This window comes from Canis lupus, chromosome 15, assembly GCF_003254725.2.
Source record: "Canis lupus dingo isolate Sandy chromosome 15, ASM325472v2, whole genome shotgun sequence".
NCBI lineage: Eukaryota > Metazoa > Chordata > Mammalia > Carnivora > Canidae > Canis > Canis lupus.
This window is the reverse complement of record NC_064257.1, coordinates 4,908,441-4,931,016: the sequence shown is the minus strand read 5'-3', so window position 1 is coordinate 4,931,016 and position 22,576 is coordinate 4,908,441. Positions and strand designations below refer to the sequence as shown.

General features: G+C 58.5%; 1 protein-coding gene across 3 annotated transcripts; it reads right to left on the bottom strand.

Moving 5' to 3' along the window:
* Positions 1–456: 456 nt before the first annotated feature.
* On the bottom strand, positions 457–18,671 carry RSPO1 (R-spondin 1). Of its 3 annotated transcripts, none has more exons than XM_025419873.3 (6): positions 18,489–18,671; positions 13,498–13,885; positions 4,562–4,753; positions 2,401–2,550; positions 1,934–2,122; positions 457–1,195 (listed from the first exon to the last, which is right to left on the bottom strand). In XM_025419873.3, exons 2-6 carry the CDS (start codon positions 13,589–13,591, stop codon positions 1,029–1,031), a joined length of 792 nt encoding a protein of 263 aa, XP_025275658.1. In that variant the 5' UTR covers positions 13,592–13,885; positions 18,489–18,671; the 3' UTR covers positions 457–1,028. The 3 variants fall into 3 exon arrangements, with proteins under 3 accessions (XP_025275658.1, XP_035555200.1, XP_025275659.1); XM_035699307.2 differs by lacking the exon at positions 18,489–18,671 and adding an exon at positions 18,044–18,059; XM_025419874.3 differs by lacking the exon at positions 18,489–18,671 and adding an exon at positions 14,027–14,045.
* Positions 18,672–22,576: the final 3,905 nt, after the last annotated feature.

Sequence of the window (22,576 nt, the reverse complement as noted above, 5' to 3'; positions counted from 1 at the left end):
ATAGAGCTCTAGGATTCGGAGTCTGCCTCTCGTGGATGGGACGTCCTCCTCTACAGCCCACCAGATCCCCCCTGTGGCAGGCTGGCCAGGATCTTCGTTCCACCCGCAGTGCTTCTTAAACTGGATCATGCACGTCAGTCACCTGGGACCTTTGCTACAATGCAGCCTCGGGCTCATCAGGTCTGGGATGGGACCCACGACCCGCCCTCCTAACAAGCTGCCCGGTGATAACGGTGATGCTGGCCACCGACCACACTCAGAGCAGCGAGGCTGTAGAGGAGCTGGTAGTCACCCTCAGAGTATCCCTGAGGTTTCCTTCCCGCGCCAGGCCCTCCGTCCAGGAGGCCACGGGGAGAGGGAGGCCCCTGGCAACTCAGCCCTGTGCCTTCCCGCACCCGCGTACCCCGCCAATCCCTGCGCCCCCTGTAAAGGAATGTGGTGCCTGTGGCTACTGTCGTCGTTTGGTTTTGTTTTTAATTTGAAATAAACCTGTAAGCAGTTTTCAGAGTCGGGGCAGCCCTGATACGGATCATGGGTGTGTAACAATACTCTCCAATGATAAAGTCACACAGCTGGAAACGCTGAACAGTCCTCAAGCTTTGGTTCCTGTAGCCACTCTGGGCCGATCCTATCAGCTCCTCCAGAAGCCTCCACTCTATTTGGGCTCGGACGCTGGGAAACCAGGCTCTCTGGTGTGTCCCTTGGGAGCATCGCAACCCAAGCTCGTGCCGCTGGGCCCTCGGCCAGGCGAGGGTGACCCCTCCACCTCCCCACCCTGTTCACACGGTGATGTCCGAGAGATAGAAGCGTCTTCCGTGGCCTGGATGGTGTGTCTGTGTGTCTGTGCACGCGCGCTTGTATGTTGGCTGCATGTTGGGACATGGGTCCTGTGTGTGTGTGTGTCTGTGTGTCCGTATACGTATGGAGAGTGTGTGCACGCTTCACCCCCAGCGCTCCAGTTCCGTAAAGCTTCCATCACACAGAGCAGCGCTGGACTCCTTCCGCGGGGCCTGCAGGTGCGAACGTCCCTAGGTGGGCCCCGCGGGCGTGACCGGCCCCGCTGTCCCCTGGTGCTGCGGCTGGTGCTGGCCCTTGCGTCTCCGGGAGCCGGCGCCCGCCTCCTTGCCCTCCTTCCGGCTGGGGTTCCTGTTGGCGCTCTCACGGCGGCCCTGGCCCCCTTTCCTCCTCTTCTGCCCTGCAACCCCAAGAGCAGGAAGAGTCAACAAAGGATGTCCTGCAGCTAGTGAGGAGGCCCCAGGCATGGCCCAGGGCTCTAGGAGCGGGTGGAGAGAAAGCCGGGAGGGGGACAGGAGGGGGGCTGGAGCCACTGCCCTTACACAGTCTCAGGGTCCCCTGCCAGGCCTCTTCTGACCAGCAGCCACTTCAGAGGACCCTGCAACATGGGCATGGAGACGGGGGTCCCAGGAGCCTCTCTCCCTCTGTCTCTCGATGAACCAGACACCCTCCTCTTCCCGTGTCTTCTTCAGACCTTGGATCCCAATGGGCCAGGATGTTCGGTGCAGCTCTCAGGACAAGCAAGTCCCCTGCCCCGCTCCACTGCCTCTGGGGGCAGCAGCCACATCATTGCCAGCTACAGGCTGTGTGACCTTGGTCACATGGCTACACCTCTCTGGGTCTCAGCACCCCCTTCCGTGGCCCCCTGTGACTTCTGAGGATCCTCCCAATGCCAACATCTGCTGGTTCAGAAGACATGGGGAAACCCTGGGACATGGACACTGAGGCTTCAGCTGCCATCACACCGGGTCCTGGGGCTGTTGTCTGCCAGCGTCTGGCACTGGATCCCCCCGCACGGCACCCTGTGCCAGGGTCCCCATGTGGCCCTTTCCCGGGGGCCTGGCAGGAGGCAAAAGTGGTCAGACCTCCACGGCTGGCCCTGACCCCCAGCCCTGGGGAGGCAGAGGCCGCAGCTCACCCTCGGGACAGGGTGTCCTCCGCACCGTGCACTTGCGGGTCTCCTTGGTGTCGGAGCAGACAGCGTGGTCCCCACCAGGGGCATGGAGCACCCTGCGTGTCCGCTCCTCGGAGCCCCTCCGGAAGCCACAGAGCCTCTTCTTCTTGGAGCACGGCCCCCACAGGGACCACTCACTCATTTCACATTGTGCTGGCAGGAAGGGGGGGAGGAGGGAGAGAAAAAGGGAGGAGGGGGTCACAGCTGAGCACCCCAGAATACCCCAAGGGGGCCTCTGCCACCTGCCCTCTGGCTGAGCCTGATGCTGGAGGCAGTGTCAGTCCAGGGGCAGAAAAGCTCGGAGACAAACCCCACAGGGTGGTCAGGGGAGGGGGAGCGGGTGGGGGCTAAGCTTTCCCTGCACAGCCCCCAGCCCAGGCTCTCCCCGCCCCTCCCCGGCCCCCTCAGCCCGCAGCTCCCCACAAACTCACCAGGACTGCTGCACTCCATGGTGCCGTTGGCCACTGCGGAGCCCTCGGGACAGGCCGGATAGCAGCGGCCCTTGTGCAGGTACAAGCTCTCCTTGCACTTGGTGCAGAAGTTGTGGCTGAAGCAGGCCTCACAGTGCTCAATCTTGCACTCTGAGGAGAGAGCCGGATTGGGGGCCTCTGGCTCATCCCAGTCCCCAATGCCCCCCAACCCAGAGGGCAGCCCCACACACACCCCGACCTCGAGGGCAGAACCATGGCCTGGACCTGCCATGGCTGCAGAAGAGTCCTGGGAGGGAGGGAGACAAGGACAGGCTGGGTAGAGGAGGCCCGAGTGACCACACTTCAGGGCTGGCTGGGACAGTCAGCTCACTCCTCCCCAAACCCAGTCAAGGCCCTGGAACCACCTTGCGAGACCCCGGGGAGCTGGTTTCAGGGGAGGAGGGGGGTGGGACCCTCTGGGATTCATGGGGGTGAGAGAGAAGGGTCCCAGTGCGTCCTGGCACCCCAGAGGGCCACCTAATCAGATTTGAACTGAGGGATGCAATGACCCCCGCTCGAGGCTGTGTGGTTTCTGCTCCCCCATTGCTGGGCATCTGCAACACCCCAAACCCCAGTTCCCCTCCTGCCCTGTGAAAAGAATCTGCTCCGAGCGGGGAGGAGAAATCCCAGGGCAAATTCCTCACCCTCTGCAAGGCCCAGTTCCAGGAACCACCTTGGTTGGACTCCTGGGTCCCTCCCTGAGCCCCTCCCGCCAGCTCTCCCCGCTCTGGGGAAGTGGGGGGAGGGAGGGTCACAGGGCCCCCGGCTGGAGGCAGGCAGAGTCTTTCACAACCTCTCCCTTCCCAGACCGTGGGCAGGGCTGACTTCCTCCCAGGCTCTGGCACCTGAAGCTTGGGCTGCCAGTTTCCCGGGAGCTGGTGCAGCCAGGAACTCCTACCCCAAATACCCTGAGGACCGAGAGGGCAGCCCCAGGGTCCCCCCTCCATCCATCACAAGCTCCCCACCCCACTGCACCCTACCCCTCCTCTGTGCCCCCTGGGCTCTGCGGCTTCGCCTCCTCCACTCCCTCCTCTCTTGCTTGGATCCCCGGGTTTGGTTGCAGGTGACACACAGTAAGAATGGCCACTACTGTGCGTCCAGCGCGGGACACTCAGGGCTTTCCATATGCCTCTGGCGACCGCCCTAGGGGTGAAAACGAGCACCCTCATTTTAAAGATGATATTGTGCGAGGCTGCAACACGCCCACCCAATGTTATATAAAGAATAAGAAGCAGAGTTGAGATTAGAACCCAGGGCCGATCGCGGGTCAGCCATTTCCCCTGCAGGCCTCCCTGTTATTAGCCCCCCAAAAAGGAACACCTGTCACTTAGGTCCCATCTCCCTCCGAAGGCCATTGGGAGGCTCAACTGAAATGCATCTCATCTCCAAGGCTTCTGCACCAACGGGAGGGGCACTGGCATTGTTCACCCGAGTGTGTTCCCTGTCTGTTCCCCCAGAATGTCACAGGGAGCCTAACCTAACAGAGGTGGGACTGCGCGTGCCCTGGGCACAGGCACCGCAGCTGTCGTGGGGTGCGAAGCCCGGGCCGCAAGAAGCCTTGGGCGCGGGGTGGGGAGCGGACGGGCTGACAGTTCCCCGCAGTCAGTGGAGCCGGTCGGTCCCCGAGCAGAAGTGTGATGGGACAGGACACATGTCTCGGGAGCATCTTTCTGGCTGCAGTGCAGAGGGAGGGTGGAAGGGACCCACGTGAGTGTTGAACAGAGAAGCAGCCTACTGGGACGGTCCCCGAGAGGGGCGCCGGGAGCCCCGGCGAGACGATGGCAAGTGAGGATGGGAAGGAGGCAGCAGGTGCGCTGTGGGAGATGACACGAGTGACAGGCTGGCTCTCAGGTCAATGGCCCGGGTGGCCCGGGACACTGCGGGTGGGAGCAGGTCTGGAGGGAGGAGGTAGGGTCCCTCTACGGCCACAGTGGGGTGGAGAGGTGGATGGACTCTCGGGCCTGTCTGGCTCGCAGCTGGATACTTGAATCAGGAGCCTCGTCTCCCATCCTCGGTGTCCCCTCTACTCTTCTTGCCGCCACCAATGGGTCAAAGCACTCTCCCCTGGTGTCCACAGCCTTCTCTGCCACCCCGTCCCCCCAACACGCACACACACACTTACTGATGCACTTGTTCATGTCGGGGTTGCGGGCATCGAAGTATCCAGGCGGGCAGGAAGGCAAGCAGACGCCCACCTGGCGAATGTCGTTCCTCTCCAGCAGGATGAACAGCTTGGGCGAGCACTTGAGGCAGCCGTTGACCTCAGAGCAGAGCTCACAACCTTTGGCACAGGCCTGGCTCCCCTCAGCACTGACTGCAAGAGTGGGACAGGGGTAAGAGGGCGGCTATTGGGGAGCCCTCCGTCCTTCCCGGGCTCCCACCAGGGTGGGGAGTGGGTAGACTGGAGTTTCTTCCTACAAGACTAACGTGAACGTGCTTCTCAGAAAGCACAGGCCAGGATGGCAGCTCCCTGCAAGGCTGGCTGCTTTACAAACCTCCCAGCATCATCTCTCAGGGGGACTAGCGCCAGGGGGGCCTGACGCATGCATCCCCATGCCTCCCCAGGTCCAGGCTCAGCAGAGACCCACTCTCCGGGCTTGCTCTTTCCAGGAACCTCCCCATCCCTCCCCAGAGGAAGAAAAATTCAGCCTCAAATGTGGACGGAGGGGATTTTTTTTTTAACCTGGAGAAAGTTTTAAGGTCAAGAAGGACAATGGGTTAAACGATCTGAAAAATAAGTCATCTTCTCAGAGACTAGAAAACAATGCAAGAACTTATGTCTAGAACAGTGGCCTCAACAAGAGATGATTTGGCTCCCAGGGGATGTTTGACGATGTCCAGAGACATTTCTGATTGTCACACTGGGGAGGGGGGTAGGCGACGCACCAGGGGTGCCACTAAACATCCTACAAGGCCCAGGGTCGCAGGGGGAGGTGGGGGGGTGCCCACAACAAGTTGTCTGGTTCAAAATGTCAGTGATGCTGAGGTTGGGAAATGCTGGCCATCCTGGGGGCAGTGTGATCTCTAAGTCCAGCATGAGCTCTCAAACCTTTGATGTCACTCCCTTACCTACTCCTGTAGCAACACCCCCCGAGCCCCTCCAAGTACCCTGTGCCGCGTGAGTGCTGGGGACACGGAGGGAGGCTCGCCTGACCACCCCAAGCTGACCTCTCAGTGGTGCAGACAGACCTGCAAACAAATGTTGACAACCGCAAGGCCTAGCGAGAGTGAACCCAAAAAAGAAGAGGGAAGGACGGGAACCTGGGGGGCTCAGTGGTTGAGCATCTGCCTTCGGCTCAGGGTGTGACCCCAGGGTCCTGGGATTGAGTCCCACATCTGGCTCCCCGCTGGGAGCCTGCTTCTCCCTCAGCCTGGGTCTCTGCCTCTGTGTGTGTGTTTCTTATGAATAAATAAAGTCTTTAAAAGAAGAAGAAAAAAAAAGAGAGGGAAGGAGTCATAGAGGAGGTGCCATTTGGGCCAACTCTTGAAGAATTAGTAGAGATTGGTCCATCAGGAAGTTGAGATAAGGGTCCTCCAGGAGCAAGGACCACAGAGGTAGGAAAGAACCCAAAGGAAATTGCAGATGATTTGGGTGCAGGAGGGGAGTGGCGGGGAGTGGTGAAAGATAATCATGCTAAGGAACTCAAACCCGATCCTGCCAGGCAGCGTGTCCCAAAGAGCACTCCGGGGGACACGCTCTCCCCTAGATGTTCACTGGAGGCTGTAGAGAACAGGCCAGGGCGTCAGGCAAGACTGTGAACCACCGGGTCTGAGGGGTCTAAACAAGATTCTTTACTGTAGGGCTTCTTTGACCCTTTATTATGCTCCTGTGCACAGTGACTCCCTCAGAGGGGGAATGGAGGAACCTTTATTTTCCAAGCATTTTGACCAAAGAACGGCTGTTTTGCAGATTTTTCCCCAGAACTTTTCTCAGAACTGATTAGACAGTAGGAAGAAGCTATGGGCACAGTGCAGGATCCGAGCTGATTTACACATTGGGAGGTTCCTGGATGGAGACCAGAGACTCAAGGACCATTTGAAAGGAAGCTGACCAGGGCGCCCGGGTGGCTCGGTCAGGCAGGCCTTTGGCTCAGGTCATGGTCCCAGGATCCTGGGATCGAGTCCTGCTCAGCAGGGAGCCTGCTTCTCCCTCTCCCTCTCCCCCTCCCCCTGCTCGTGTTCTCTCTCTCTCTCTCAAATAAATAAACAAAATATTAAAAAAAAAAAAAAAAAGGAAAGGAAGAAAGCTAACTAGATCATCCAGGAGGAAAATATGAGAATGTCATCAAAAAATTCTGCGCAGCTGGATATGGACAGCAAAAGATTTGAGAGAAGTGTAGGCGATATAGTGACAGTCCGGAGGCCGAGGTGACCGGCAGGAGGGAGCAGCCTGGGCTGAGAGCTAGGGTATGTGGGGGAACAGTGGGCCGGTCCCTAAACGAGGCCCACCCCACGGGAAGAGAAGCACGTGGAGAAGGGAACGCAGAGTGGTGGTGAGCTGCGTGGGAGCAAGCACGCGGAGAGGAGCTGGAGATGCAGGCTGGGGACAGAGCGCCGGGGGCGGGGGGATCAGAAGAGATGGCAGGAGATGGTGCAACGTAGTGGGCCCCGACCTCAGGCTTCCAAGTCGGGGGACCTGGAGCCAAATCCCCAGCCCGTGACCCCAGGGGAGCAAAACACAGGGTCTCACGTGCCTCCCTTCCCACCACTGGAAACGGACAGTGAGGATGTCCACTCTGGGGGGGGCCTGCTTGGAGGAGCATCTGCCGCGGGGGTTACCCTGATTCCAGAACAGGAGAGAATGTGTCAGAGTTAAGGTGAGCAGAAGGGGCGTCCAGGGGGCTCAGGGGTTGAGCATCTGCCTTCAGGGTGTGACCCCAGGGTCCTGGGATTGAGTCCTGCATTGGGCTCCTCGCAGGAAACCTGCTTCTACCTCTGCCTGTGTCTCTGCCTCTCTCTCTCTCTCTCTCTATGTGTGTCTCTCATGAATAAATAAAATCATTTAAAAAAATTAAAAAAAAATTAAAAAGAAGCTTAGCGGAAGGGGCAATAACAAGCACAACCACGTAACACCGCTGTGACCACAGTAGTGGGTGCTGGCTCCTCCGTGTGGCACCTGACTCCGCTCCCAGGGCTCATCAAGCATTCACTTATTCAATCCTTACACCCCACAAAGCAGGTGCCATTATTAATTTGTAAGCCTCCTTTTTTTTTTTTTTTTCCTAACAGAGGAGGACATGGAGAAGTTAAATGACTTGAATGAGGCTTCGCAGCCAGCAGGTGTTCCAGGCAGAGGGAATGGAATTTAGGAAGGCCACGGGCAGGACTCCACAAGCTGATGCGGAGACTGGAAGTACAGGGAGATGGATTTTTTTTTTTTTTTGTAAATATAGAACTGATCTGTATATAGAGCTGATGTTACTGAATCAATACATTTAAAAATTAATATTGTTCTTCGTTTAGTTCTAAGAGCAAAGATACTCAAATGTTCCATTGGCGTCATGAGGGAGCCCTTGGGTTTATTTTTCCACTTTGGGCCTTTATCTGGCTGTATTACAAATTAATAAGTTACTGTGGATTTTAGGTACTGCTTCTGCTTCAGAGATATTGTAGCCTCTATCATTCAAGGTTTTTACTGAATTCATTGCTGAAATGAATGTTCCTTTTACTCTTACCTTGGTTTCAGTAACTGAAGTGATCCCAGGGTCCCATTTACCGGCCATCTAGCTCTGTTCCCGTGCTCATTTATCCCATCCTTGTCACTTTTGTTAAAGACAGATTTGCAAAAGGCCTTCTCCGAATCCTGCCGCCCACCTCCCATCCAACTAACAGCACGTCTCTGTGCGCATTTCTCTGGATCTCTCAGTGACATAGCAAGAGAAAGCATGGAGCACTCGGGGTCTGAAATCAGCACCGGGCGTGGGGTGCTGGAGGGTGTGGAGGGAGCTGCTGGGCATGAAGCTGGGGAGGGAGGCATGGCCAAGATGAGGAAGGGTCTTGAATCTCTCCAAAGGAGTTTGGACATTGTCCTAAAGGCAGAGAAGAATTGCTGGAGGCTTTAAAATCAGAGACCTGGCCAGGATGGCTCCGTGATATGGAGAATGGGCTGTAGGGGCTGCAAGACACGGAGCTGAACCGAGAAGACGTGGAGTGGACACAGGGATGACACTCAGGTGGGAGAAGCAACAGGCCCAGGGGATGGGCTGGACACGGGGAAGGCGCAAGCCGAAGGTGACCCCGAGGTGATTCCAAGGGCTGGTGTGACAGGGTGGCCCTTGGCCCTTCCCTGGGGCCACAGGAGGAGGAGGAGGAGGAGCAGGTTTGGGTGGGGAAATGATGAGCGGTCAGCTCTTAGATGTGTTGAGGCTGTGGCTTCTGTGGGAATCCGGGGGAAGGTGCCTATTAGGCAGTAGAACCTGTGGGTCTGGAACCCAAGAGAAACTTTTTGGCTGGAGACTGTGGGTGCGGAGTCCTTAACGTGAGAACAGTCGTAAAGGCATGGGGGTCCACCAGATGGTCAGGGCAGCGGGTGGAGAGATGAGAAAAGGAACTAGGACTTCAAGGGAAGGGCAGAAATAAAGAAAGGCCACTCACAAGCATGGCGTATATGGAAGCCAAGAGAGGAGGACACTGGGCAGGGCAGGGGGGCATCACCGTGCCAATGCCACCGGGGTGTCAGGTAAGGAGGCAGGAAGGTACAGGTGTCGGCGCCCCGGGTGGGGGCAGGAGGCAGAGGGTAGTGGTCCAGGAGGAGAGGAAGGAGAGCCACTGCATTCAAGCAATCAGCTGTGGAGCAGAGGCAGGACCCCAGGGATCCATCCATGGAAGCCGTGGTCATCGGTGGTCCGGTCATGGGAGTTGGGAGTCATCCCGAGGCAGAGGCTGAGCAGCGGGTGGGGGCAACACTCACTCAGCAGGGCGAGCTGAGGGTGAGGGGCTCAGAGAGAAGCGGAAAAGGAATCCTGGGTGGGGGTGGGCTCACTGAGGGAGAGTGGGCCCAGGAACCAAGTTCAAAAGGGGAGGGGGGCAGGGACAGCTGGGGGAGGCCAGGGCCACAGGCGCTCCGGGAGGTGACTGGCTGGCTGGCTGACCCCCCACCACCAGGAACGGTGTGGTGGCTCGAGAGGGACAGGAAGTGAGTGGGAGGGGTGGAAGTGGGGGTAAAGGGAGGAGGGAGCCAGAGAGCAGAGAGGGGAGACCAGCTGTGAGCAGGGGCTGGGATCCTGAGACCCCGAGGCTGAGTGAATTGATGGAGTGAGGACCCAAAGACCCCAGGATGTGGCCTTGCGGTCCGAGGTGGGGGATCAGGGACAAGGACAGAGGGAGCTGATCCTCATGAAATGTGGGGGCTCAGGGAGGGGGAGGAGAGCCTATGAAGGGGGAGAGGGGCTCGGTGATGGGCAGGGGTCAGGTCAATGAGGAAAGGGATGCTGGTCAAGGACAGGAAACCAAGGGTGTTCTCAGCTTGGTGAGACAGATGCATGGGCAGTGGGGTGCTGACAGCCCTGGGAGGGCGGTTCTGTGTCGGAGGGGGAGGAAAGGGGGCCCCAGGGAGACGGTGGGCGTTGGGGGGTGTCCAATGATTCCAGGGGAAAAGTGAGGCTCATGCACTCAGTAGACATTCACTGCACACCTAGCACGTGCCCAGAAGTGCTGGGAGCTGGTGGCTTGGACGGATAAACCCAGGCCCACCCAGGATGCCCAAGCCAGGGCTGGCTAGTCCCTGCGCCGCGTGAGTGGATGAGCAAGGGCAGGCCCTCCCTCACCAGCCGGCGAGGTGACGGGGGAGGGCCACATCGGAGGAACAGCCTGTGCAAAGGCTCTGAGGCACCGAACACCCTAGTGCATTCACAGAATGGGAGACAGGGCTTTCTCCTGTCGGCAGGGAAGGGGCCCTGGAAGGGCAAGGCCACATTCACCGTATGAAAGATTCCTGTGCCTATGCCCGGGCGAGGCATGCAGGGGAGGCAGCCTTGGAGGCTTGCAGCCTCGCTGGGGAGGCTGGGTGGGCTGGGCGAGGTGGACGGCACCCGGAGAGGGGCCGGAGCCTGCATCCCAACCTCTTCCCCAAACCCCATCACACAGCTCTGCCTCCCCCGGTGGAGCCCAGTTCCCCAGGCCAGGAGGGCAAGGCCGGTACCCTCCGTGCCCTGGGGCTTCTCTGGCTCCTTCACCCATCCTTGCAAACTGACGTTCCTAAAACCAAAACCTAAAATCCACAGTGGCTCCCTATCGCCAGCAGGACTAAGGCCCATCAGGTCTTACTAACTTCTCCACCTAGCCTCAAAGGCCTCCGTGAGCCGATCCTGCGCGCCTCGCCTGTCAACACTACCCTCAGCCACGTACAACTATTTCTGCTTGTGGGTCTGGGCGCATCGCACGATCACACACCTCTGTGCCTCTGCCCGGGTTGGTCCTTCTGCCTGGGACCCTCTCCGCCACCTTCCCGAGCCTGGCTCACCCCTTCAAGACTCAGAACTAAAGTCGAGTCCTCTGGGAAGTCTCCTGGCGATCTCACTTGCCCACCACGTCTAGATGGGGTCGGGGCCGAGGGGAGTAAGGCCTCAGGGAAGGGATGAGGGCTTCACGGGGGCAGGGGACTGAGTAGGGCCCAGGAACCAGACCGAAGAAGCGTGTGGGCAAAAGGGACTGAGTAGTGAGTAAAAGTGGGTAGTACAAGGGGCGGGAAATCCAGGGCGGAAGGCATCAAGGAGAGGGTGAGGCCAGGGAGGAGACAGGAGGCCGACGAGGGGGCTCGGGGAGGGGACGGGGTGGCCCCGCCAGGTTCATGACTCACACCCGCAGCCTGGTTCACTCAGTTCCCCGCTCTCCGTGCAGGGGGTACCATCACCCAGGCCTGGGATCACCCATTTCTGGACTCAAGACTTCCATGTGCCTCTTGATCATAGCCCAGCCAGGGGTCCTCTGACAGCCCTCCCGACACGCAGGGACGGACAGGACGGGCGGCACGCAGAGGCCACAGGCCCCGGCTCCTCCGCTGGCTATCGCTGCCACCCCCACCAGTGGCTGCAAGCTCACCCCGCATCTTGCTCCCCTTCCTTCCCTCCCCACTCCCCGGGAACCCTAAGAGCAAAAGGTCCACACGTTGTTCGTTGTTCATGTAACAGCAACGTGCACCCCGATGTCTACACAGAGCTTGATATTTTACAAAGGGTTCCCAACCAACACCTACATGCAAACAAAACCTCACGTAGGCTTTGCTATATCCCCTTAGAGTTGCCCTTGCGGCTCTGTGGTTTCTGTTCCACGAGCACCGTCTAGCAACATCTACCCTCGTATCCCTCTCTGGATCCTTCAGTGTGGACGCTCGCTGCACCCTGAGTCGCTCCCCACGCCTCCCGCCACCCTCACACGGCTGGGGACTAGGGACGGGGCTGCGGCCGGGGGCTCTGTCGAAGGTGGACCCGTCTAACTGCTGCGTTTGGCTGCCTGTTGCGGGGACCCGGCCTCTCTGCCGCTCAGGCCAGGACTCTGTTTTGGTTTTATCAGCTCAAGAGACTTGAACCCAGGTCTCAGGCCCCCGGCTTAGGGAGGGGGTGTGTGTGGCTCTGCATGTGAGCTGGCGTGCGTCCCAAGAGCACGACTGGCCACTCTTGCTCGCTCTCTCTCTCATCTTGGAAACACAGGAGACTGGTTCTAAACCGCTAAACCGCATCTGGCCTGTGGAGTCCAAAATACGGGCCACAACAGATGAGGAGGGAGGAAAATCAAGGCGTCGCTGCTGATGAAACCTAACTGTCCCTAACTGTTTGTTAAGCCAGGGATTTTCAGCGTCACCAATTCTCCGAGCTCCTCTCCCCGGGGCCGGGTCTGCCCTTGGCCTCGGAGACCCAACAGAACTCGGCCGCCTGCGTGGCGACCTTTCCTGGTGGGGAAGCAAGAGGTGGAGGAGCCTCGGCCTGTGGGACTGACATCCCTTACAGGGGACGTTGAAAGACAGAGAGGCCTTGGGGTCTGTAGGGTAGGCCTCCTCCCTACTCACTAGCCTGTCCTTCGGGTCCCCAGAGGCCCTGGGAGTGGCCGAGCACTGGGCAGGTACATACATCCCCATCCCCCACGGCAGGAGCCAGGCCGAGGCCCCAGGGCCACGGGGGATGGGATTCTGTGGGGGCAGGTTAATCCTGAACTGCATCAAGCTCTGTTTTTAGGAAGACGGGGGGTTCGTGGGAATTGGGTCCCAGGATCGGCCAACCGGGTGTCCCTAGGCCTATCTGTACCATAAGAGAATCTCTCTTTCTTTCTTTCTTTCTTTCTTTCTTTCTTTCTTTCTTTCTTTCTTTCTTTCTTTCTTTCTTTCTTTCTTTCTTTCCTTCCTTCCTTCCTTCCTTCCTTCCTTCCTTCCTTCCTTCCTTCCTTCTTTTTTTAACTGTGAGAACCCTCCTTCCAGTGACATCTTACATGGAATTTTACGGAAAGCAGGGAAGTGCGAGGCATTCTGGTTGGCCAGGGCCATGGGGCCAGACTCCTTCGGCCCCCAGTGCAGCCCCCCGAATCCCACTGCGCAGAGTTCATAATAACGACGGGAGTGGCCAGTGTCATGAGCCTCCCGACTCCGCTGCAGGGGAAGCTGTTGCCCAAGCTGAGGGGAGTTCCTGGCCCGAGATCCCTGAGACCCTGAAGAAAAGAGCCGTGAACTCCCTGGGGCAGTGAGGAGGGGACCGAGCACCCTGGGGCCGGGGCCACAGCAGGGGCCACATCTCCATGGATACCGCACAAAGCTGGTGTTATGTCAAAGGGCATAATCCACACAACTGGATCCTCACAAGAGAGGGGTTAATCTAGAAAGCGGAGTCTACAGAGGGGAAAACAGACAAAGTGGGTAATCTCCAGAGTGGGTCATCTCAACAAATTAATCCACAAACCGGATCATCCACAGGCAGGCTAATCTACTGAGCGATCCGCACGGCTGTCAGGGGCAAAGGAGAATCTGCAACGGTCATCACGGGACGAAACCACCACCGATGGCCCTCGGGTCCCCAGGCGGCCCCCTCCCGCTCCCACGGCCAGGGGTGGTCCAGCCCCCCCTCCATTACTCACTCCGCCTCTGCCTCTTCCCCTTGATCCCCCGGCTGCCCGCAGCGAGATGCATCCAGCTCAGAACCAGGGCCACCACACACAGCCCAAGCCGCATAGTCACTTGCCAGCTCCAGGCCCCTGGTCGGAGGGGTGGTCTCTGGGTGGGGAGGGGGAGGTGGACAGCGCAGGGCTCTTGCTAACGCCTGCGGGGCTGGGTCAGCAGCAGGAGGCCCAGGCCTGGGCCATATCCCAAATCCACCATAATCTCAGCTGGGGACAGAGAGGGTGTGGGGAGTCCACTTCTTCATCAGCCCATAGGGAGGTCCAGAGAGCTTTCCCCAAAGGCACCTCGGGGTGTCACATGGGAGAACTCTTTGTCGCTTCAGCAGGGACACCTCCAAAAACCAACCTGTTGGGGGAGGAGAGAGAAAGGTTAATTCTGGGGAACCATGGGGTCCCCCCAATGTTCGCCTCCTACCCTCCCACGGGGCCTCCTACACCGAAGACCGACCGTGAGGACCCAGAGTGGTGAGTATTACAAGTTACCCACCTGACGCCCCCGTAGAAATCTGCTCCTTTTCCCAGGAATTTGGCAGAACCCCCCTAACCTGGGACTGGAGCCGGCTACCCAAGCAGCTGGAATATGATAGACACAAAAATCAAATCTGTGGGTCACTGGGAGCCAGCTGGCCCCACCCCTGCCCAATACTGGGCAGCTCTAACTGGAAGTCCTTCGTTGCATCTACCCTCCAGACCTCATGCTGCAGTCACAGCCCGTCTCTGGAAGAGGAGCTCTCTCTGCCCTTCTGTGAGTGACCCCTCAGCCCTCCCTTCCCAGTGCTGAGTCACCCCTGTGCCTTTCACCTGTGGAGCTAGGGCAGTGGCCCCCGACACGCTGGCAGACTCTGCGTGGCCCTCTGGGCTTGGCGGGAGAAAAGGAAGTAAGGCTTCCCCCGGCCACAGAAACTCTGACACAGCAGGCCCTGCGGGCCTGGCCTTTGTGAGAGGATAAAAGAGGCAGCGATGCCCGCCCTGGCCAGAGACACAGAGAATGGGGATAATCCCCCAGCCCAGCGAGAGCCAGGTCTCTGGACCCGCTGGCCGGGTGATGGGGGCAGGGGGAGCTGGTCCCTCCCCGGTGAAATGTGTCTGGAGCCCCATCTGGGAGTCCGGGCCCCAAAAGCCCCGCTTCACACTCTGGGATCACGCACTCCCGCCCCTTCTCCCAGCTGAGGCCACCCATGCACCGCCCCCAACACTTGGCTGCAGACCCCCCCCACGGGCGCCCCGGGAGAGAAGGAGGCAGGCAGGCTTCAGGAGGCCTTGTAGTGCCAGGGAGGCCTCGCCTTCCCACCCACTGCTTGGATGCCTCTGGCCCAGCCCCTCAGCCTCCCTGAACGTCAGTCTCTCCATCTATAAAATGGGGCTAAAGATGCCCGTTTCAGGGGCTTTGCTCTGAGAGTTGGCTGAGTTTCGGCTTACTAATGAGAAATCCGAAATGCTGGAGTGGCACTGCCCCTCCCACCACAGCCCAATCCCTTTCCCCTGGCCTCTGGGGGAGGCCCCAGGGAGCCCACCTGCGCGGGAGATAAATCATTAGCCCTCTAGGGAGTTCAGCACTTCCCTGCCTGGCCTCTCCCACCAGCTTTGAAGGCCAGTCACACTCAAGTGGTTAAGCTGCCCTGTGAGAAGTGTTTACATGAGGCTGACGGGTCCCACCTGGTGCTGCAGCCCAGCCGAGCAGGGCAGGGATGCCCCCAGCCACCCCCAAACGCCAGCCCCTCCAGGCCCCTCCAGTCCTCCCTGCCCAACTGCCCGAGCCTTCCGTCCTCCCCAGCCCCCACCCCACACTTCCATCGCCCCCAGTCTGCGGTGGTCTCGCTGACCTTATCAAACTGGGGTCCGCAGCCAGAGGCCGGCCGGAGAGCCTGATGGTTAAGGGCAGGAGCAGTGTGCTTGCCTTCCCATGTTGGCAGCCCTAACGTACTAACTCTCACCCTGGCCTGGATGCTTAGCTGACCAGAGCCTCAGTTTCCTTATCTGCAAGACGTTGGTTTTTTTTTTTTGTTTTTTTTTTTAATTTTTATTTATTTATGATAGTCACAGAGAGAGAGAGAGGCAGAGACACAGGCAGAGGGAGAAGCAGGCTCCATGCACCGGGAGCCCGATGTGGGATTCGATTCCGGGTCTCCAGGATCGCGCCCTGGGCCAAAGGCAGGCGCCAAACCGCTGCGCCACCCAGGGATCCCCTGGTTGTTTTTTATAGTTTAAATGAGCTAATACATGACACCGCTTGGGATGGCGCCCGGCCCATCATGGGGACTCACTAATAATTGCATCCTTTACGACCAAGAAGACACAATTTTGTGCCTACACGCCAATGGTTATCTAAAAAGCAATACAGGTGTTCTGTTTCGCTTTGGTATCATCTGGATACCAGCCTTAATACCGAGCACTGTTATGCAATTTCCATATTGGCATTTATCCCGGCGCGATCACTCCATATGGCAGAGTTAGCATTTAATTGAGGCATTTGTGAAACTGAGGTCTGAAGACTCTTGGCAGATACATTCCCAGGGTGCCATGAGCCCTCGCGCTGGCCAAACACCGGCGGAGGAGGCCGCACCAGACAAACGTGGTGCTAAATCTCGGGTCTATGAGAATTTGGCCTCACTGTGTGATCAGTATCAATGGGCTCCTAGAGGCGGAAAAGATCACCTTTGCATCATCTCCTGCACCGGCCCGGGTCGGTGCCTGGCACACCAGGCTGGGTGCTCAACAAATGTCAACTGCCCCTTGCCTTCCCCTCTATTCCACCCTCCTACGTCTTTGCTTTCAGCCTGGCTCTTGCCATGCTCGTCCTTCCGGTCCTGACCCACTCCCACACCAGTCACTATGGGACCCTGGTCTCAGCTGGGAAATGGACAGGAGGATCCAGGTCTAAATTTTATTGGAGCAGCTGACTCTGGCTTCCCTCACCTGTCACTGGATGGGAAGAGCTTCAGGCACTTTTAAAACATATGTAGGTATAGAATCAATTCTGAGAAGGAGCTAAGAGTTCATTATGCCCAGGGTATGAGCAACAGATAGGGGACCAGCTGGCTTTGGAGGGGGTGCCCTGGACGGCAAATATCCCATCTAATGGGAGCAGGTGCTAGTCAATTCCAGGTGACTGTCGATAGGCAGAAATAATGATTTAATATTGTCAGATCTTCTGATTTTTTTTAAAGAGAAGTTGAAAACTCAGAAGTTTGTATGAAAATCCAATTTTAAAAGATGGACATGTCTGAGACTAAGAGCTGCAGTAGCAAGCCCCAGAAGATCACAGGTCCCTGCATCCATCTCCCTCCAGCCAGTCCCTGCCCCCCTCACCCGGTCCCCCACCCCATTCAAGCACAGTGGGCACACGCAAGCGACCCTGGGCTTGGCGGCCCAGGGCAGGCAGAGCCAGCGATGGGAACAGCTGGCAGTCACCAAGGTCTCAGGCATCTGTGGGGGACAGAAGCACATTTTGTCTCTGCCAGGGTCGGGGTGCAGAGCTCCCATCCATGAGGTGCCTATCCCACCTGCCATGTGTTAGGGCCTCAGTACAATTCTAGGAAGGAAGTAGAATTATTCCCATTCTATGGGCAACCAGGGGTTAAGGGTCTCGGGGTGACACGCCTAGTCCAGTGATCCCCTAGTGGGGTTTGTTGCTCAGGACTGGGTGTCTGGAGGGGAGCTGACCTCGGAGGTGGGGAAGGAACTGGCAGCAGAGGCAGAGCTGGGGTGGGAGACCTGAGGGAGAGGCCGTGCACAGGCTAGGTGGTCTGGGAAGGGGGGGACGCAGGCTGCCAAGAGGAACCCCGCGGGTGGGTGGGGGGTGGAGCTGAGGGCGGGGATTCATGCCCCCACAAAGCTGCAGTTAACTTTCACCCTCTTGCCTGTAACACTTTCAGGATAAATTGGTACTCCGTCCGGGGCCGGATACAGACCCAAAAATGTAAACCATCCCGATAATTTCTCATTAACCCTCCCGGGGACCGGCTCCGGATGGCAGCGGGGGGGGGCCGACGTTGTGCTGGGCGAGGGGGTAGGACCAAGGACGTGCCTGCCCGACCTGTCGGGATTAGCCTGTCGCCGGAGCCAAGCCAGGTGCTGGGGTTCCCCCCCCCCCCGCACCCCTCCAACACCAACTGGCAGCGGCGGCGGGAAAGGCTCCTTCACGTCCCTGCAGCTCTGCCCCACGCACCCAAACTCTTCTTCCCTCCCCACTACCCTGGAGAGGCCCGGCAGGTGCAGGGGGAGGCGAGGCGGACCTGAAGTCCCTCGGACTGTCCCCTCCCAAACCCAAGAAAAGTCTCCAAGTCCAGGAGGCCAGTCTGGCCACTAAGCCCCTTCCCTCAAGTGCCCGCACCCAGAGTGGGTCTCAGACGTCCTCTGAACCCCGGGGTGGCGGTGCTGGTGCTGGTGCTGGTGGTGGTGGTGCTGCTGGTGGTGGTGGAGACACATCCTCCAGCTCTCCCCAGCCCAGCCCGGCCCAGCCCAGCCCAGCCCAGCGGCACCATCGTCCCTCTGGGCGCCTGACCTGGGCCAGGGAGTCGCGCCACCTCGCAGCTCACTGGGGGCCGTGGTGCCAGCAGCCTGCCACGTCGGACCTGACCGGGCTGCGGGTCTGCGGTGGGAGGGACCCGGGGTCATGGGACTGGGAATCCGAGGCGATGACACCAGGGATCCAGAGCGCGTTGGGGAGGGGGGGGGGGGATAGGGCTGATGGGCTTGGGGGAGTCCGGAACCACCAGTTGCCATCAGTTCACTCAGGGTCGGAGATCAGATGGGAGTGGGGACGGCGGCCAGGACCAGCGGACAGGCTCCCGGGTGCGCCCTCGCGCGCTCCGACCCCGCAGCAGCCCCAGGCCCCTTCCCCTCGCTGTCGGCCCCCCAGGCCCCCCGCCCTCGGCTCGGCCGGGCCCCGACGGGAGGGCCTGGGTCAGGGGGCGCTGGGGGGGACGGGGCGGCTCGGGGGCACTCACCTCGGCGCTGCGGGCCGCGGCGGGGGCAGGCCCGGGAGGGGCTTGGGCGCGCCGCTCCCCGCTCCCCGCCGCCGCAGGACTGTCCGGGCGCCCGGCTCGCCCGCGCTCCGCCCGCGCGTTCCTAAGTTGCTCAATCTGCGGGCGGCTCACGCCCTCCGGGGCAGCGCCCCACCCGGCGCATCGGTCCTCTGGGGCGGCCCGCTCCGGCCCCCGCGCGCCCGGGGTCCGCGCCCCGCTCCGCGCCCCGCGCCCGCGCTCCCCGTCGCGCTCCGCTCGCCCGAGCTCCGGGCCCGGAGAGGGGCCAGGGCTGCGCTCGCACGAGGGAGGGAATCCCCCCTCCCTTTGCAGTCCCACCCCCCGAGCCGGCCCCCCTTGCCGGGATCCGCAGCAAAAAACGGACTGGAGTGCCAGGCCCCGGAGTCCGCAGCCCCCTCCCGCAAGCCCTTGCCCGCAGCCGGGGCGCTGCGCTCGGAGCTGCGCGGGGAGCGCGGGGCTGCAGAAGCCGCTCCCGCCCTGGGGCCCTGGGGCCCTGGGCGCCCACCCCGGGGGACCCCACGCAGCCCCAGCTGCAGCTGCAGGCAGCTCGGGCGTCAGAATGGGGTCTGAGCGCCCTGCCGAACCTCAGTTTCCCCGCGGAGACTCTAGAAAGTGACCAAGGCACCGCGCTCACCAGGGCCTGGCCACACCCTCCTCCTCTGGGGGTCAAGTCTACAGAGCATCTTCCCCGTTCAAGGGAAATACAAGGCCGCAGGCTCCTGGGAATCCGGGAGAGCTGCTGCAGAAGGGTGAGGGGAATGTTGAAATGAGCCCCTAGATTCGAATCCCTGCTCCGCCGCGGCTTGCAAGCTGTGTGGCCCCACCTAAGTTCCTTAACCTCTCTGAGCCTCAGTCTGTTCTGAGGGTTCAGGGGGGAAAGGAAAGCTTCCAACAGCCTGGGAAATGGGGAGGAGTGGGGGTGGGGGCTCCGTGAATGTGTGCAGAAGCAGACACCTGCAGTGATGCGGGAGCTGTTGAAGTCAAGCCTGAGGAAGGGAGGAAGACCCTTCTCCAGGGCGGCAGACAGCTGTTCTCGAGCTTCATTTCAGATCTGGGTAAAGGGAGATGGGCTAAAACTGTAGTTCGCAGGAGTTAGTTAAGTTAGAGCAGAAAAGCTATACCAATGGGGGGGGGGGGTGGCTGGTGCGGAGAGGGGTGGTGAGTAATCAAGACAGGCTGTGGAATCTCCTGAGGAGGGGAGGCGGGAGCCCTAACTCTTGAGACAAGGGTGCGGGGTGCTTTACAGTGACAGGGGACAGATGGAGTGACCCCTGGGGTGTCCTGATGGCCGGGGAACAGGGACGCTGAGCGGCCAGAGAGTGTGGAGCCATTGGGCATCCAATGCCCAGTGTCTGGGTTCATTCAGCCGCAGCCTTGCCAAGTGTGCAGGAGGATCACAGCCACTTCCAAGTGGCTTTGGCGCCCACCCCCAACTCCCTCTGGAGCGCAGCTCCCCTCTCCCCTAGGCCCTGAGCTCTCCCTACGTCTCACCGGCCCTTGGCTCCGCTCTGCGCCTAATCAAACAACCCCGAATGCCGAAAACTCAATGTTTATTTTATTTTATTTTTTTGCACACTTGCATAACTCCCTGACAAGCCACGCCAGGCGTTGGGCTTTTTGTTTGGTTTTATTTTGTTGCATTTAGGGGAAACGAGAGAGAGAGAGAGAGAGAGAGAGAGAGAGAGAGAGAGAGAGAGAGAGAGAGAGTCACACAAACCACCCAGCCCTAGAAGATGTCTTTGGCCTGACCGTGGGCTCGGGTTTCCTGCCTGAGGAAAAGTCTGCGGGAGTTGGGGGGCCTCACCACTAGGCTGAGGAATGAGTAAGGGAAGAAAGCCACCTGGGTCAAGGAAGATAATGAATTAGAACCATGTGACAATAATAAAGGGCATTTCTTGTGCACCTACTATATGCCAAGCCCTGGGCTTTGCATCTATGTTCTGTTGCCTAATTTCGCAAGCCCCTTTACTGTCTTCCTTTTCTCCTTTTCTTATAAATGTGAATTCTGAGCCTCAGAAACATCAAGCAATTTGCTCAGAGACATATGACCTGTAAGTGGCCAGCCCGGTTCCCATTATGCTAAATGACTTGTAATTTCCCTGAGAGAGCCTGAGCTGCCCTGAGTTTGCATATGTTGTTCATTCTGCCAAGAAATGCCTTTTTCTCTGACCCTTCTCCAATCATCCTTCAAAATGCCTACAGGGAGTCTCACCCGGCCACCTTGCACATCGGGCCCTGGACCTTGTGTGGACCTGTCCTGCACTCATCACTGGCCTGTGATTGCCTGTCCTGCTGCGCTGCGAGCCTCTCATGGGTGAAAAGTGTGTCTGATTCATCCCTGCGATTCCCAGCACCATGGACGTACCTAACTGATGTGGGGTGAGCTGAAGCCCCAGGTGGTTGTGACTGTACCTTTTGTAGATCCTGATCAGCTCACTCAGATGATGTCACAGGTCATTGTCATTCCTTACCTAAACCAAGGTCACCATGAGAAGACCTAAGGTCAGTGGATCCAAGCCTGCGCAGTGGTTCCTAGAGAAGAGCTAAATTCCTTATGGTGTATGTCATCCTTTTCCAGGTGAGACCTATTCTCCCACTTGGGTTGTCATTTGACCAGTATACTTCCAGCGACAAGTAGTAGGAGACTAGCTCCAGATAGCTTAGACGGCAGGGTGGTTTGTTATCTCACGTACCAGGAAGGGCAGAGATAGGAATGATCCAGCAGCTCAGCAACCATATCGAGAATCAGAGTCTCGGGCACCTGGGTGGCTCAGCAATTGAGCGTCTGCCTTTGGCTCAGGGCATGATCCCGGGGGCCCTGGATGGAGTCCCACGTCGGGCTCCCTGCATGGAGCCTGCTTCTCCCTCTGCCTGTGTCTCTGCCTCTCTCTCCATGCATCTCTCATAAATAGATACATAAAATCTTAAAAAAAAAAAATCAGATTCTCTCCTATATTCTCATTCTACCATCCTCAATCTCCCAGCTACTGCCCTCCCGATCGCAAGGTGGCTGCAGCTGCTCTGGGCTCTGCATCTTCACCGAACAGGTCTGGCAGTCTCCTTTTTTAAAGAGTTAATTGGCATTTAAAAATGGTTAAGGTGCTAAATTCTGTTATAGATATCTGCCACAATTAAAAAAAATTTTTTTAAGAAGCTCACAGCATCACATGAATGAATGAATGTGGTGAATGAATCAATTGCAGACAAGAAGGATGCTGCGGCTAGGATTAGTGTGCACCAGTCACAATTACACGGGGAAGAGCGTTCAGAGATAAAAGCAGGGCTCTGCTGCCCTGAGGAAGGGAAAGTGGGCTTTGGGGTGGGCAAAGTGGGCTTTGGAATGATCATCACTGTCACTCAAAAAAAAAAAAAAAAAAGCTGACTTTGTTATCGTCAGTTTATCGCAGAGTCCCCTGCACCCTAGTCTCCTTGATTGTGTTATTCTCTGAGACCTTGTCATACTCTTCCATGGAGCAATATAGGATAAAGGCTGATGGCACGGACACTGGCGTTAGCCCTGAGTTCCAAGGTCATTTCTACCTCCCAGCTAGCTCAGTGCCCTTGGGAAAATCGCTTTACCTCCCTGAGGCTCAGTTCCTTTATCTGTCAAATGGGTATAGGAGCAATATCGACACCAGCCTTCTCATGGGGATAGCATAGGGCGAGGCATTCAGGGAGCATCACACGGTGCCGGGGACCACAGTACTTAGTACGAGCTGGCTCTTAAAATGAGCTAGACATTTGTCCTTTCCTTCATTAAATATTAACTGAGTATGATCTGTATCCCAGGGGCCAGGCTGGGAACAAAGGGCAGAGAAATGAACAGCACATTGTCTGTCTTCCTAGGAGCTGCAGGTCTCGGGGAGAGACGGGGCGTATAGGACGAGGAGGGTGGGCCCAGAGGCTTGATGCGCTGCAGTGCCCTTGGAGGCCCCAAGTGGTTCTGCTGTGCAGAGATTTAGGATGAGAGGGGTGGGAGCAGGGCAGTACAGGAGATCTTTCCAGAAGAGCCTTGTGTGTCAAGCCAAAGAGCAGGGACTTTACCTCGAGGG